Genomic DNA, 15,061 nt, shown 5'->3' with positions numbered 1-15,061 from the left:
CATACTCAGAAAATGAATACATTGTTCCTAATTATGTAACAACCATTTCTGATTATTGCTTTAATAATGTTAATATTTCATCAATTAAACTTCATAAAAATATAACAAAAATAGGAAGCTATGCATTTTCTAATTGCAAATATCTCAAAGATATTACTATTCCAAATACATTAACAAAAATTGAATCATATACCTTTTATTCCTGTCATTCCTTAACAAAATTTGCAATTCCTGAAAATGTCACTGATATTGGACTTGATGCATTTCATAGATGTATTTCATTAATCAATGTTTCGATATCCAAAAATGTCAGATATATCAGATATGGTGCCTTTCAAGATTGTATATCACTAGCAATTATTTCTTTCCCAGAAAATATCACAACTATTGATCATAATGTATTCAATAATTGCACTTCATTAGAATATTTTTCGATCCCAAAAAATGTCAAAACAATTGGAACTTTTGCATTTTGTCTATGCAAGTCATTAAAGCATATCACTATTCCAGAAAATGTAACGCAAATTCAAAATGCAGCTTTTGCATATTGTATATCATTAAAAGAAATCACGATACTAGAAAATGTTGAAATTATTAACCTTCAAGCATTTATGGGTTGCATATCATTAATAAGAATTGTAATTCCAGACAAAGTGACAAAGATTGAATCATCTACATTTTCAGGTTGTACATCTTTAACTAGTATTATCTTTCTAGGAAACATAACATCTCTTGGATGGTGGGCATTTGGTAATTGCTGCTCATTAAAATATATTACGATCCTTAATAAGTTAGTAGATATTGGAAATTATGCATTTTATAATTGCTCTTCATTAGCAAATATCACCCTCACAAATACAATTAAAGAAATTGGACCATATGCTTTTCAATATTGTTCATCATTGGTAAATATTACAATTCCTGAGAAGGTGCAATATATTTATACAATGCTATTCAGTAATTGTACTCAGATCAAAACTATTATATTACCAGAAAGAGTATTATATATTGGAGATTATGCATTTAGCTATTGTATAAGTCTTACAAATATCACAATACCAGAAAAATTATCATCTATTGGAAATTATGCATTTAGCAACTGTACAAATCTCTCTATATTTAGAATACCGGAAAAAATTACATATATTGGTTCAGGTGTATTTTGTTATTGCAAATTATTAGTAAATATTACAATTCCGGTAAAAATAATTAAAATTAATCCAAATTTATTAAGTTTTTGTACATCAATTTCAAGAATTTCTATTCCAGAAAATGTAACCATGATTGAATATGGGCCTTTCAATTTTGTTCAAACTTAAAAAGCATTACAATTCCACAAAAAGTAACATATATTGGATATCACGCATTTAGAAATTGCATAAATCTAAGAAAAATTTTCTTTTTAAATAATATGAACACAATTAGAATTTACCCATATTCATTTTCAGATGTTTTTCATCGAATAAAAATTTATATTCCCAGTAATTTTTCTGTTGAATCCACCGTTACATATGCATTTCCGAAAAGAAGTCATTTATTTATAACTCATAAAACAAATTTATCAGAATCGTGCAAATCTTATTTTGGAGAAAAGTCAGTTGTAGTTCATTATGATAACACTACTGAAATTGAAGATAGTAAAACCATTGAAGTGCTTGATTATATCTCAAATCCACAAAGTGATCAAGAAACAAACGATGATTTTATTTATCATCAAATCAAGTGCTTGCAACTTGTGAGTCTCATCCCTGTCTTTAATAAGCATAGAGCATAAAACAATATCATCAATTGAAATTTGGATCTTTTTTTTTAGGCTGCACTTACGCCCATCTGACTTTGATTCAAATTTCTGACAACTGGTGTGAAGCGTCATTGAAAATTAACCTAAAACATCTGAATTGAAGGCCGTGTCATGGGGGCGTAAGCGCACCCTTAATGAATTTGAAACACCCCAAAATAAATTGAATCATTGAGACCAATATATTGTTTTGTTTTAGTAATGTTAAATGTCAAAATATCTTCTAATATTTATTAAACATTTAAGGAGAGTAATAATATAGCACTTCAAGGTGAAAAGAGTAAAAGAATTAACTATTTTGATAAATTCAAATAAAAAAATTTATACATTATTTTTATAAAATGATAATAATAAAAACATAAATTGTTTTAAAGATTTGGAAGTGGCGCATCATCAGGAACAATTGGTCCTTCTGCTGGAACAATTCTTTGTTTCTCCATTGATCTTCCTTTGTACATCTCTCCGTTTTGTGTGTAGATATAAACAGGTGTTCCTTCTTCATCTCCTTGTCCAACTGAAGAAGAGAACAAAGGACCTGCAGGAACAATCTCAACTTGGTTCTTTGTCTGTGTAACACCAAGTTTATCTGCAATCTGTGCCGCATCTTTAATCTGTGATTCAATCTTTTGATCAGCTGTTCCTGTAACACCTTTTCTTATCTGACCACAAAGAAGACATCTGATGTTCTCTGTTCCTGCAGCTGTTTCTCCTTGGGCCTGGTAAGTGATCAACAATTCCTTCCTCAAGTTCTGAAGATCACTTGCATCAACTTTAGTTCCAAGCAATCTTCTGAATGATCCCAATCTGTTGTTCATTTCTGCCAAAGCAGATTTAAGTTGTTCATACAAACTTTGAACAGCATCTTTATCTGCTTTTGTATCTGTTAATGATTTAGTCTGTGTTCTCAATGTATCCAGTGCTGATTTAACACTTGTCATTGATGATTCGATACCAATAACTTTCTGATTTGATTCTTCGAACTTCTTCTGATCAACAGTTCCCAAAATAGACCTTGCACTCTTTCTCTTGTCTGACAACTGTTTAGGCTGTTTCAGTTTAGGCAACTGAGACTTCTCAAGAGGACGTTCTACCCAGTTGTTCTGAGGAATCTCCATGTGTGGACTTGTCGCTGTATCTTCAACAGTAACAGGAGTTGTCGGAGGAATTTCTTCGTCAGATTCTGGTTTGTTTCCTGAGAATTCTATTCTTAATTCAGTTGTCGGAGTGTTCTGAAGAGCAGGCTGAAGTGGAGGAGATGGAGATCTGTTCTCTGATGCTGATGATTTAGGTCTTTCTTCATTACGAGCTGTCAATAATTCGTTTGTCGCTGAAATGGCCGCAGTGAAATTCTTCTCTGTATTTGCTAGCATATTCTTAAGTTTTTCGATCTCTTCTGTATATACAGTAACTGTATTTGAAGTATTATTTATCTTCTCTGATAGTTCGGTGTTGATATTCTGAATCAAAGATATAACTTTCTTAAGACGTGAAGATAATGCACTGTTTTCTTCTTTCATTTTGGCAATATCTTGTTTGAGGTCTTCCAGTGATTTCGTGTGCTCTTCTACTTTGGTTTTCTGCATCATTTGGGAAACTCTCTCTGTTGCATTGTCTTGGATGACTTTTGTGAGGCTATCGCGTAGAGATTTAGTGCTGTCTTCAAGATTGGCAATTAATTCCCTGATTTGGTTGAATTTGCGTTCGTCATCTGCTGTGTGGTCGGATCCTTTCAGTTCACTTACTCTATCTCCCAGTGCGCCTATCTTCATTTCGATGCCGACAATGTTGGAATCATATCCGTTAAGGCGCCCGTCGTGGTCGTTAAGGACATCGCGGATTGATTTAATTGTTTCCTGGGAAACATCGGCACTGGACTTCTCGCAGATAGCCAAGCGTGTATCTAACTCGGTAATTGCTTGAACGGCGTTGCCAAGCTGGGCCAAAATTTGAGATAAATCTGCTTTTCCTTCTTTGATAGGAATTGTCGTAATTTTCTGGCCAAGATTACTTGTTGCACTCATAGATTTCACTTTCTCGTTCAGTGATTCAACAGATTTCTGTAATTGGTCACTTTTGTCCTTTAATTCTGCTTGAACGCTGTTTGAAGAAGCTGTGAACTTGTTAAGGTCTTCAGCTGATTTCTTCTGCAATGCAAGAAGTTTTTCATCATAGCCTTTGATGATTTCGTTGATTTTATTTTGATTTCCGGAAATCTCGTTGTTTAGGTCATTTACCATCTGCCTGATCTTCTCATTGGTCTTTTCATTGTTTTGGCGAGTATTAATTTCGATTTCGAAGCGAACTGCATCCATAATTTGCTTCATTAACTCTGTAGTGTCAATTTGTTCGTTCTTTGAGTTATTTATCATGGCCATCATCTGTTCTTGTTGTTTCTTAAGCTTGGCTTCCAATTCTGCCTGTTCTTTCTTATCATCATCTTCTGGATTTGATTTTTCTTCATTTTCTGATGGTTTTTCTTCTTCTTTTTCTTCAGATTGAACTGGAGTCTTTGGTTTTTCAGTAACTTCTTCTGTTTTTGGTTTAATTTTGAGATCTTTTTCTTCAATTTCAGTTTCATTGATTGAATTGAGCGAAGGCTGAACTGAAATCTTCTCTGATGATGAAAGGGCATTGAATTGAGCAGCGCTTGCTTTGAGATTTTCAAGTTCTTCGTTTAATTTGAGAGATTGATCGCCAAACTTAGCATTTTGTTCATCAAGCATCTTCTTAAGATTCTCTATTTCTTCAACCAAGTTGGAAATACGTTGAATTTCCTGATCATTTTCGGATATACGGAAATCAAGCGTATCAAGTCTTTGTAATAGATCTGGTGGAATCTCAGGTGGTCTGGAAGGTGGTCGAGATCCTTTTTCTGGTGTTGGAGGAATTGATGTTTGACTTGAAGCCATTTCTTTCGCTGGAGAAGGAACTCTTATCTGCAAACCCTTTGAATCATATTCTTTCTCTTCTTCGTGTGTTTCTTGTGGTTCTTCTTTAGGAGATTTAGGAGGTGTTGTTATTTGAGAATTTTCTTCTTCATGAGGAGCGCTAATAACAGGAACAGTTCCCTCTGGTAAGTTTGCTTTGCTTAGTACATTCAAATCTGCTCCAGATGCTTTAGCAATGAGTAAATTTTTGTTATTTGTATCTTCCATTTCTTGTCTAAAATCGTTTAATAAGAGTTCTGTGTAGCGTTTTGATTCGGATAGTATCTTTCTATAGTTTATTGACATGTCATTTTTCATATCTTGCACTGAAGTTTGGAGATTTGTTAGAGTTTGATGATCTGAATTAATATTTGCTTCTAAATCAGCAATTGACTTTGCTGTAGATTCTGAATCTGCCTTTTTTGCTAATTCTAGACTGATTTTTTGTACATCTTTTTGTAATTTTGAGACATTTGTACAAATATCAGTCATTACTGACTTTAAATTTGTAGTCTCTACTTTGGCTCCAAAGTTTAATGCTTCCCTGATTTGATTTAATAAGTCCCCTTCAGGGGAAGCATTAATCATTCAAATTTAAAAAACGTGCAAAAGAACGATTATTGAAATTTATGTCAATCATTCTAAATATGAAATTAATTCATGTGGATCTATTATTACCATATGATGTCAATAAAATATTTAATGTTTATTTGATTATTTGGGATAAATCGAGATCAAATAAACTCATATTAGAGAAATGACATCAAAAAGTATGGGATTATAGAATATGCTTATTAAAATTTTCAAGTATCAACTAACAATTCCAAAGATTGACAAGTTCATATATTAAGACGAACCAACATCTTTAGGCGTAGATGTCCCTACACCACCACCGCCACCACCACCAATGTAATAGTTTTTTCTTTAAATTTCGGATATGATATAATTATATCCGAAATCTTTTTGGTCATAGATGTATTACATAGGATTTTTTTCTTCTAATAAATTTAAGTGGTATTTATAAGGTAAAATTGTGTCCTTTATAAAAATAATTAATGTCCGATCAAGACGATCATCCAAACGAATACAACAAATTGCGAAGTACCTATAAATATTATATCGATATATTTAATGCGTTATATCGGTTGAGAAACGAAAAAGAAGAAGAATTAAACTCGATTTACAAAATTATCAAGACAGAATTGATTGATTCCAATAAATATCCTCCCAAAGATATAGTAAAAGACATTTTAAATCTCATTCCGTATAATAATCGCTATACAAAGTCATATTTATATCTTGCCAAACTCATTTCTGATGAATATCAAGTCAAAGAGGTCAACCGCGTCCTACTTATTTCAAACTTCCTGTTTTATAAAGAATATGGAATTAACTAGATACATCAGCCGATTTTAAAGAAGTTAATTCAGAAGATCTCGATATTCAAACAGAAAATACAATATACAGAGCAATTATGAATGATGACAAAGAAAGATTCATCACATTCACAGAAAGAGATGGATTTGATAAAGTTCAAAGACGTAAAAGCATGTTATATCCATATTCTGGAGTAGGATATTCTCTACTTGAATTATGTTGTTACCATGGAGCAGTTGATTGTTTCAAGATATTAAGAACGAAATTTCACTCAAAAATATCTCTAACATGTCTACAATTTTCATTTTTAGGAGGAAATCCAGAAATCATGAGCGAATGTTTGAAATACCAAACACCATATGAAGATTGCATGGAATATGCAATTATTTCACACAACATTGATTTTGTTACATTCTTGCAGAATGAATACAATATAGAGATTAATTTAGAATACTGTGGAATTTACAATAATCTTGAATCCTTTTTAGTTTATTTCGATCAAACTAATGATTTTGACAAATGCTTTGTTTATTCACCGATATTCTAAACAGCAAAAGAATATGCATCATTTGTTAAATTTCGCTATTTATGGCTCGGACTCCTTCAATAAAAATTGAAACTTGTATTTTTAGATGGTACTTCATTATCCTATTATGTACATTACCTTGCATTATAAATTGGTATTACTTTTCTAGTTCTTATTAATAACAAATGAAAAATCAAAATTAAATAAAAAACATTCAAAAATTGACATGGGATTCAATGTATTTGAAAACGCTTTTAGATCTGCATTATCATTTGTTAAGATAATCGTATTGTTTCTATTAACACTGCACAATATGATGCTACAAATCTATAGAATAAAAAAATTCATACATGCCTCAAAAAAAGAGAGAGATGTTGCATATTTTCGTTAGTAATTAATGCTTGGATTATCAACTTTAACAGAATTTACGTACTCATTCCTGAATTAAGGGTGCGCCCGGGAGGATCATGTAAACTTCAGAATTTAGAACCTTAATTTTTAAGCAATAACTTGGTACCTAAATAGGTAGGAAAACTCTAAAAATATCAAAAAATACAACTTGGCTCCATAATAATCCTGTCATGGTGGCTGTTTGTATCCCCTAGTATTTTCCTCTTGAATCTCTTTTTCTGTCGAAATTAAATTCAAATCTCAGAAGTAGAAGTGAATAATCGACTTATTACTGCTATTATACGAATAAATAAATTCATTATATTATTTTTATTTACATAATATCTGTTTGAAGTCCATAATTCTATAAATTTTTCTTCAAAAACATTACAATCTTGATAGTTTTGATACTGTTTAATATGTTTTTGGCACCTTATTTAGTATTTACTACGTATAGAGTCGATCTGAACTTAATTTTCGGAAATTTAAAATATTTATTATAAGTAAAATCTGATTTGAAATTTATGTTTAACTACTCATATCTTGCATTATCCTGAGTAGCTTTTGTAAAAATTCATCAAAAAAAATTTTAACGTGCTTTAATTTTTATTTTTTAAAATAATGCATATTATTATATAACTAGCATATTTACAAATTTTAGTGCTTTCAAAAATTTAATCCTCCTCCTCTCAAATAAACGTACATCCGGGTGGCCTGTTTTTTGCAAAAAATAAAATTTCATTTTTTATGCTTAAAAAGTCAGAATTTTTATTTGCTTCTGGGATATATGATGGCTATATCAGATGCCCATTCTTTTTGATACTCAACATTAAACATAAAACTTAGCCGTTAAGGGTGCACACGAGAGGATCATGTAAACTTCAGAATTTAGAACCTTATTTTTAGGCATTATCTTGGCTACCTATTTAGGCTCGAAAAGCAAAAAATATCAAAAAATACAACTTGACTCCATTATGACCCTTTCATGGAGGTAGTTTTTATCCGCTAGTATTTTCCCTTTGAATCTCTTTACAATTCGAAATCAAATTCAAAACTCAGTAGAAGAAAGGAAGAATCGACTTACTACGGTTGTAATACGAATAAATACATATCTTTAATTATTTTTATTTACATAATAATTGTTTGAAGCTCATATTCCATCAAATTTTTAAATAAAAACATTAAAATGTTGAAAATGTTCATATATTTTAATAGGGTTTTGGCACTTTATTGAGGAATTACTACATACATAGTCGAACTGAACTTGATATTTTGAAATTTAAATTAATTATCAAAATTAAAATTTAACTTGAAATTTATAATTATTTAGTCATATTTTGCATAATTCTAAGTAGATTTTGTAAAAAATCAAGAAAGAAAAATTTTAACGTGCTTTTTTTTTCTTTTTTATAATAATACATATTATTATATAATTAACATATTCATAATGTTTCACCCTTTCAAAAATATAATCCTCCTCCTCTCAAATAAACGTACATACGGGTGGCCTCTTTTTTCAAAAAATTAAAATTTGAAATTTTGGGCTCAAATATTAGAGATTTTTTCAACCTTCAACGATATATGTTGTCTATATCAGACCTCCTTTCTTTTTGATACTTAACATTGTTCCTAAATCTTAGCCGTTAAGGCTGTTCTGAAAATATTTTTTTTTCGAAAAAATTCGAAAAAAATTCTTAAAATTCAAAAATCCCTTAATTCCTGAGGATTTTGGAAAAAAGTTTTTACATGAACATGTGTATATTATATGAAGTATATTGATAAGGTAAAAATCAAATTTTATTGCATATTCATCGAGAAAATAAACTAACGAATCCCTCAAAATTGAGAGGGTAATCCTCCTCCTCTCAAATAAACGTACATACGGGTGCACCCTTAAGGCTCTTCTGAAAATATTTTTTTCCCGAAAAATTTTCGAAAAAAATCAAAAAATTTAAAAATCCCCGAATCTGCATGGATTTTAAAAAATTCTTTTTAGTAAAACTTAAGGATATTGTATCAGATATATTGGTATGGGCAAATTCAATTTTAATCCAATATTCATCGAGATATTAAGTTAACGAAGCTTTCAAAATTGAGAGGGTAATCCTCCTCCTCTCAAATAAACGTACATGCGGGTGCACCCTTAATATTCCAACTTTTATCGAATACTTCTTTTCACATGATGTGAACATCAATAAAACAAAGCAAGATGGAGAAACCGCACTTCATATTGCAGCACGGTACGATAGTAAAGAAATTGCCGAAATTCTCATTTCACATGGTGCGAGTATCAATGAAAAAACTGAGTCTGGAAAAACAACACTTCATATTGCAGCAATGCATAATGATAAAGAAATTACCGAAATTCTCGTTTCGCATGGTGCGAATATGAATGAAAAAACTTATAGTTTTGGAGAAACCGCACTTCATATTGCAGCAATGCATAATTATAAAGAAATTGTCGAAATTCTCATTTCACATGGTGCGAATATCAATGAAAAAACTGATTCTGGAAAAACAACACTTCATATTGCAGCACGGTACGATAGTAAAGAAATTGCCGAAATTCTCATTTCACATGGTGCGAATATGAATGAAAAAGATAAAAGTGGAGAAACCGCACTTCATATTGCAGCATTGTATAATTATAAAGAAATTACCGAAATTTTCGTTTCACATGGTGCGAATATGAATGAAAAAACTGATTATGGATTAACAGCACTTCATATTGCAGCATTGTATAATTATAAAGAAATTGCCGAAATTCTCATTTCACATGGTGCGAATATCAATGAAAAAACTGATGATGGATTAACAACACTTCATATTGCAGCATTGCATAATTATAAAGAAATTGCCGAAATTCTCATTTCACATGGTGCGAATATCAATGAAAAAAATGATGATGGAGAAACAGCACTTCATATTGCAGCACGGTACGATAGTAAAGAAATTGCCGAAATTCTCATTTCGCATAGTGCTAATATGAATGAAAAAAATAAAAATTGAAAAACAGCACTTCATCTTGCACAAAGTAGTTATAATACAAGAACTAAAAAGGTTCTCATTTTGCATTTTGCGAAATAATATTCTTATATAAGATACTATTCTTTTTCTGGTTTTTCTCGAAGATGAATTTCATTAGAATAAAAAAGAGAAAATAAAATAGTTAAGGCTTCTCTCCGACCAAACGGTCTGTATCTTTATATCACATTTAGCATTTCGAACATGTAAAATTTCATAAAAATACAACTTGAGTTCTTTTAATTGCTCATATGTAGGGCAATATTACCGCATAATATGAAGTCCGGAATAGCCGTTTTTTATTAATCATGAGTTGTATAATCTAAAATTATATCACAAATATTGTGCTTTGACTACATTCTAAGCAAATAATCAGTATGTAAAGCGTATTCCTTAGTTTATTCTGTAATCTAGATGCCTCTAAATGCTATATAATTTTGATTCAAAAAATATGTGCTAAAAATTAAAACATTATTTCATTCAAATTAGAATGATTCATTCAAACATTTTATTAATTCAAATTAGAATGATTTTTTATTTGATTATATAACATAAACGATAATGGAAATGCTTCAAAAAAAATCTTTAACATTTCTGAAATGAATTCAAGATAGCTAATTGTTCACAAATAATCTAAATTATGAAGATATTAAATCGAAAATCTCTTGAATGCTTTTTCGATAAAGGATTGATATCAAAGATTTTATTTTCTTGCAAAATTAAAAAAAGAAAAACTTGAAATCATATTCTTCGCGCGTAAACCTTTCAATTCACAAGAATTTTGAGTGACAGACGAGAAGAATATGATTTCAATTATACTAATAAAGTTTGAAAACTATCACTTCTCCAACCTTCGGAGACCTCCTGTAACTGCAAAGCGCCAAGCGAATAGTGAAGAATAATGTTTTATGCTTATTTGAAATATGATTAAAATTTCTGAACGAAAACTATCAAAATTACGTCATAAAAAATATAAAAATGAGAACCCAATTTATCGTAGATTAATAATCCGCCAAGTCTCCTTAACATCATTAATATGGATTGAAGAATATATGATGAATCTAGAATCTAACTTAAAAATAAGATATTGCACATTGAATGAATAATAGAAATGTTTTAAATTTCTCAAAATACTAATTCTATTTAGAAATGGCCCAATGAAGAATTGAATTGAAAATAATCGTTGTGGACCTTTTCTTTCAATGGGTCGTCTCCATTCCCAAGGCAAAGGTATTTCTTCTTCTACATGCCCATACCGCCGTTCAGCCCCACACTGGCTTCAGCTTTCTGCCGAGAACTGCGTTCAAATGATCTGCGATTATGCAAAGAAGGGTGTTCGCCCATCACAAATCGGCGCTCTCCTTCGTGACCGCAACGGCGTTGGTATGGTCCGTGCTGTTACAGGTGTTAAGGTTCTCCGCATCCTTAAGGCTAATGGCCTTGCACCAGCTCTTCCAGAGGAACTCTACCACCTCATCAAGAAGGCAACAAACGTTCGCAAGCACCTTGAACATGCTAAGCACGATGTTGATGGCAAGTACCGCCTTATTCTTATCGAATCTCGTATCCACCGTCTTACACGCTACTACAAGACACGCCGTGTTCTTGCTCCAAACTGGAAGTACAACGCTCAGACAGCTTCTGCTCTCGTTGCTTAAGCATTATATTCGTTTGATAAAAATTTAAATTTGATAAAGATGTGCCAAAATCAACATTTTTAAGCAAATAATACTCTCTTATTTTACATTAATTTTGAATTTACATAAATCAAAACTCATTTTCCTCAATTTCAATGTAATTTTAAGAACTTTGGAGGATGCATAACTATACAAGTTTAAATCAGAACTTTGCACCTTGTCAGTTTGTATATTGTATCAATTAAATAAATATATTTTAATCTTGCATGATGATGAGAGACTTATTCAGCATTAATTATTGGAGGAGCTTTTTTGTTTGAAACGTTGATAGTTTGTAACTTGATTTTTTGAATGATTTGAAACGATTTTGATTCAAATAATGGCCGATAGTCAAAATTGAGCAGTAATTCTGACCAAATGACATGAATGCATTAAATATTAAGATATTAAATCTTAATGTTCAACTTGGTCTCAAGAAAAAAATTTTACAAAAAAAAAATGATGATGATGCCTCCTCCTCAACCATCAAAACTCGAGCAGATCACACAGATCGTGAAAGAGACTGCTTGGGTCATTGGAACCTCAGCCTTCGTAATCATTTTCCCAATTTACGTCGCAACGAAGCTCTAAAATTTTCAACAAGTCAATAAATTCGATTAAATGTACTTTTATATTCCACCCATTCATGATTTTATTTTTCTCTAAATCTACTATAGTATTTACTCATGAATTTTTATAAAAATTAAAAATATATTTTTATTTAATTTTGGATTCGTTGTTTAGGTCTCATATTAGATTCTGAGATCAACAACTATCATTGTCATGCCTAAAATATGTTTTCGTGTTATCGATTATTTATCAAGCACATTCTTACTTAAAACCTATGTAAAAGCACAAGACATGTAATCACAGTATTGATCTAATATATATCATAGCCATATTTGGTTAACAATATGATAAATATGAAAATTCATAGATAATAATCTTTTTATTATTGAGTGAAATTGAGATATTTCGAATGTATCCTTTGTAAATTTATAATGTAATGATACTTTAAGTCAAAATTTCATTCATAAAATTTAATATTAAAAAAAAAATTAAATTCATATTAATAATAATTTAAAGAAGATTTAATCTGTGACATTTTCTTCGTGCATTGTTCTCTGTGTATCCTCTCTAATTCCGAAGCAGTCCTGGATATCCTTGTTGAGTCTCTCTCCGAAGCCAGCGGAGATATCCTCTTTACCACTCATTGATATCAAGCAGCCGTTCTCATGTTCAATAACGGCATCGATCAAACCGTCAGCGGCTGCCTTTGCGCAAAAACCTTCTGCATCTTCAGCGCTACCGATATGGAGGAATTCAGCGATATCTGCGAAGCTGATTCTCGAGTAGCAGTGTGCGATCATTGTAAGGCCAGCGAGGATAACAGAAGATCTCAATCTCTGGACAAGTGGGGCCAAACCGTCTTCTTCGAACTCCTTGGACGAGGCAACCTCCTGGAAAGCGATAACGTCGCCTTTGAGGATGGAACGTGCGAGGTCGAGGTAAACTGGAGTGTCAAGTAACATCGATCTTGAAGGAACTTGGCCTTGGAGCATCATGACGACCATGAGATGGCGGGTAACGAGACCACGGAACTGGGCGCTATAACGGTTTTGTGGAGCGCGGCGAAGAGAAAGCTGTAAATGGTATTGAGCTTCAGCATACTCGAGAGTAATGGCTTTGAGATGGCCAACGAAGAAGTGGTAACGGCCAAGCTGGGCTGGTGATGCATCAGATGGGAAATTGCAGTGCTTAAGGAAAGATAAAGCAAGAGAATATCCGCCGATGTCGATATAACGTTTAAGAATGCAGTTGGCGATTGTCGCTTGTGTTTGGTGGAAGTGGGAATCGCAGGAACGGCGATAAGCTGCAAGGAGAGTTGATAATGGATCTTCTGCAACTAATGAGAAGAAGAAATAAAATTTAGCTGTTAATCTATCGAATTGTCTTGGGATATCCTGTGTTTCTATGTAGGAAAGAATGAACTTGAGGAACTCGACAAGCTCGGGTTGTTTATTATCGAAAAGGAACATGACAAAAGGCAATGCAGCAATGATAAATTGATTGACTGGCATGGCCTCTGGCTTTTGTGTTGGAGGAACTGTAAGACCGAATTTTGATGCAAATTGATTGATATTTTCAGCTGTTAATTTTTGGTGAAGGTCGTAAAATGAGCAGATGGATTGATGGACATTTGATAAATTTATTTCGTTGACAATTTGTGTGAGACGCTGTACTATTGGGTCTTCTTCCATTTTTAATAAGTTGGTCGATAGAAAAACAGCCGGAAACAATCTAAAATTTCTCAATCGAACTAATATCAATTTGCATTTTTTTTGGAAATATATTTTAAATAGACTTGATTGTAAATGGGAAAAGCAAATAGAAAACAAATAAATTCCAAGTAGTATATAATGCGGGTTTTGTGACTTTTTTTGTAAACGTAAGAATTCATACAATATCGAGCGATTTTGTATCATTTTTTTTAACATATGAAGTAAAAAATGTATGATTCTTACGGTTTTTATTCTTACGTTTTTGAATAAATCAAGATTTAAAAAATTTTCAAAATTGTAAGACATTTACACTAAACCCATACATAATGAAATAAAAAAAATAAAAAAAATAAAAAAATAAACTTTAAAAATTCATGTCTTACATTTTTGAATAATTTATTTTTTTTTAATTTGTATGAAAATGAGTGGATCAAGATTCGTAACCGTCAATCAATTAATGGATGCTCTTTCACCAATTCTTGAAAATGTTAAACAAGTAGATGTTTATTTCGATGATTATGTAGAAAGTTTATATTATAAAGGTAAGTTTAATATTAAACCTATTGCTTTTGCATTTGATAATAAATTAATTGAAAATGCAAAAATTTGGGAATTAATTCCAGATATTGAATATATAACAAATATTAATGATAAATGGTTTAAACGAATTCCAACCACAAAAGTTCTTTGTAAATTAATGATCAAAACTGAGGAAAAAGAATTTAACGGGTTTAAATATCATCCAAATAAAGTTTCAGAACTAGAAAATGAAAAACTTCAGAAAAAATTAAACGATAGACTTTCAAATGATCGTATTGAAAAAATAAATAAACTAGCAGAAGTTGCATTTAATAATGAAATATTTGATGAATATAACCTTGAACTCAGTGATGAGCTTTAAGGACCCGGGCTCAACGAGTCATGATTTATGAAATCAATAATTTGATTTATTCGCTCTTCAATAATTTCTATTCTTTTTGTTAAATCATCAATTTTCATTAATGAGGTGATTCTTGATTGAGGAATAGATTTCAAACTAACCACTCCTTTTATTTTTGAAA

The 15,061-nt window shown here is 31.4% G+C and overlaps 8 protein-coding genes across 8 annotated transcripts, besides 4 other annotated features; 6 read left to right on the top strand and 2 right to left on the bottom strand.

Annotated features, from left to right (window-relative positions):
• Positions 1–1,812: 1,812 nt before the first annotated feature.
• Positions 1,813–1,835: a terminal%2Cinverted (terminal inverted repeat of Kolobok-N2_TV transposon ID:TVAGG3_0293010).
• Positions 1,813–1,932: a mobile genetic element.
• A 234-nt stretch (positions 1,933–2,166) lies between these two features.
• On the bottom strand, positions 2,167–5,351 carry TVAGG3_0293000 (uncharacterized protein; the record flags this gene model as incomplete). Its single annotated transcript, XM_001583800.1, has 1 exon — positions 2,167–5,313. One exon carries the CDS (start codon positions 5,311–5,313, stop codon positions 2,167–2,169), a length of 3,147 nt encoding a protein of 1,048 aa, XP_001583850.1.
• A 429-nt stretch (positions 5,352–5,780) lies between these two features.
• Positions 5,781–6,122, top strand: TVAGG3_0292990 (spectrin binding; the record flags this gene model as incomplete). Its single annotated transcript, XM_001583801.1, has 1 exon — positions 5,781–6,122. The coding sequence occupies one exon, from the start codon at positions 5,781–5,783 to the stop codon at positions 6,120–6,122; it is 342 nt and encodes a 113-aa protein (XP_001583851.1).
• A 77-nt stretch (positions 6,123–6,199) lies between these two features.
• Positions 6,200–6,649, top strand: TVAGG3_0292980 (protein ubiquitination; the record flags this gene model as incomplete). The annotated part of the gene is made up of 1 exon (XM_001583802.1): positions 6,200–6,649. The coding sequence occupies one exon, from the start codon at positions 6,200–6,202 to the stop codon at positions 6,647–6,649; it is 450 nt and encodes a 149-aa protein (XP_001583852.1).
• A 428-nt stretch (positions 6,650–7,077) lies between these two features.
• Positions 7,078–7,730: a mobile genetic element.
• Positions 7,731–7,871: 141 nt separating this feature from the next.
• Positions 7,872–8,911: a mobile genetic element.
• Positions 8,912–9,355: 444 nt separating this feature from the next.
• Positions 9,356–10,027, top strand: TVAGG3_0292950 (cyclin-dependent kinase inhibitor 2C-related family; the record flags this gene model as incomplete). The annotated part of the gene is made up of 1 exon (XM_001583803.1): positions 9,356–10,027. The coding sequence occupies one exon, from the start codon at positions 9,356–9,358 to the stop codon at positions 10,025–10,027; it is 672 nt and encodes a 223-aa protein (XP_001583853.1).
• A 1,025-nt stretch (positions 10,028–11,052) lies between these two features.
• TVAGG3_0292940 (Chain N 40s Ribosomal Protein S13) lies at positions 11,053–11,922 on the top strand (the record flags this gene model as incomplete). The annotated part of the gene is made up of 1 exon (XM_001583804.2): positions 11,245–11,700. The coding sequence occupies one exon, from the start codon at positions 11,245–11,247 to the stop codon at positions 11,698–11,700; it is 456 nt and encodes a 151-aa protein (XP_001583854.1).
• A 213-nt stretch (positions 11,923–12,135) lies between these two features.
• TVAGG3_0292930 (uncharacterized protein) lies at positions 12,136–12,360 on the top strand (the record flags this gene model as incomplete). Its single annotated transcript, XM_001583805.2, has 1 exon — positions 12,136–12,309. The coding sequence occupies one exon, from the start codon at positions 12,136–12,138 to the stop codon at positions 12,307–12,309; it is 174 nt and encodes a 57-aa protein (XP_001583855.1).
• A 434-nt stretch (positions 12,361–12,794) lies between these two features.
• TVAGG3_0292920 (regulation of protein catabolic process) lies at positions 12,795–14,024 on the bottom strand (the record flags this gene model as incomplete). The annotated part of the gene is made up of 1 exon (XM_001583806.2): positions 12,810–13,979. The coding sequence occupies one exon, from the start codon at positions 13,977–13,979 to the stop codon at positions 12,810–12,812; it is 1,170 nt and encodes a 389-aa protein (XP_001583856.1).
• A 433-nt stretch (positions 14,025–14,457) lies between these two features.
• On the top strand, positions 14,458–14,901 carry TVAGG3_0292910 (protein of unknown function, DUF4108 family; the record flags this gene model as incomplete). Its single annotated transcript, XM_001583807.1, has 1 exon — positions 14,458–14,901. The coding sequence occupies one exon, from the start codon at positions 14,458–14,460 to the stop codon at positions 14,899–14,901; it is 444 nt and encodes a 147-aa protein (XP_001583857.1).
• Positions 14,902–15,061: the final 160 nt, after the last annotated feature.

Source organism: Trichomonas vaginalis, chromosome V (assembly GCF_026262505.1).
Source record: "Trichomonas vaginalis G3 chromosome V, whole genome shotgun sequence".
NCBI lineage: Eukaryota > Parabasalia > Trichomonadida > Trichomonadidae > Trichomonas > Trichomonas vaginalis.
This window is presented reverse-complemented; position numbering and strand designations above follow the sequence as displayed.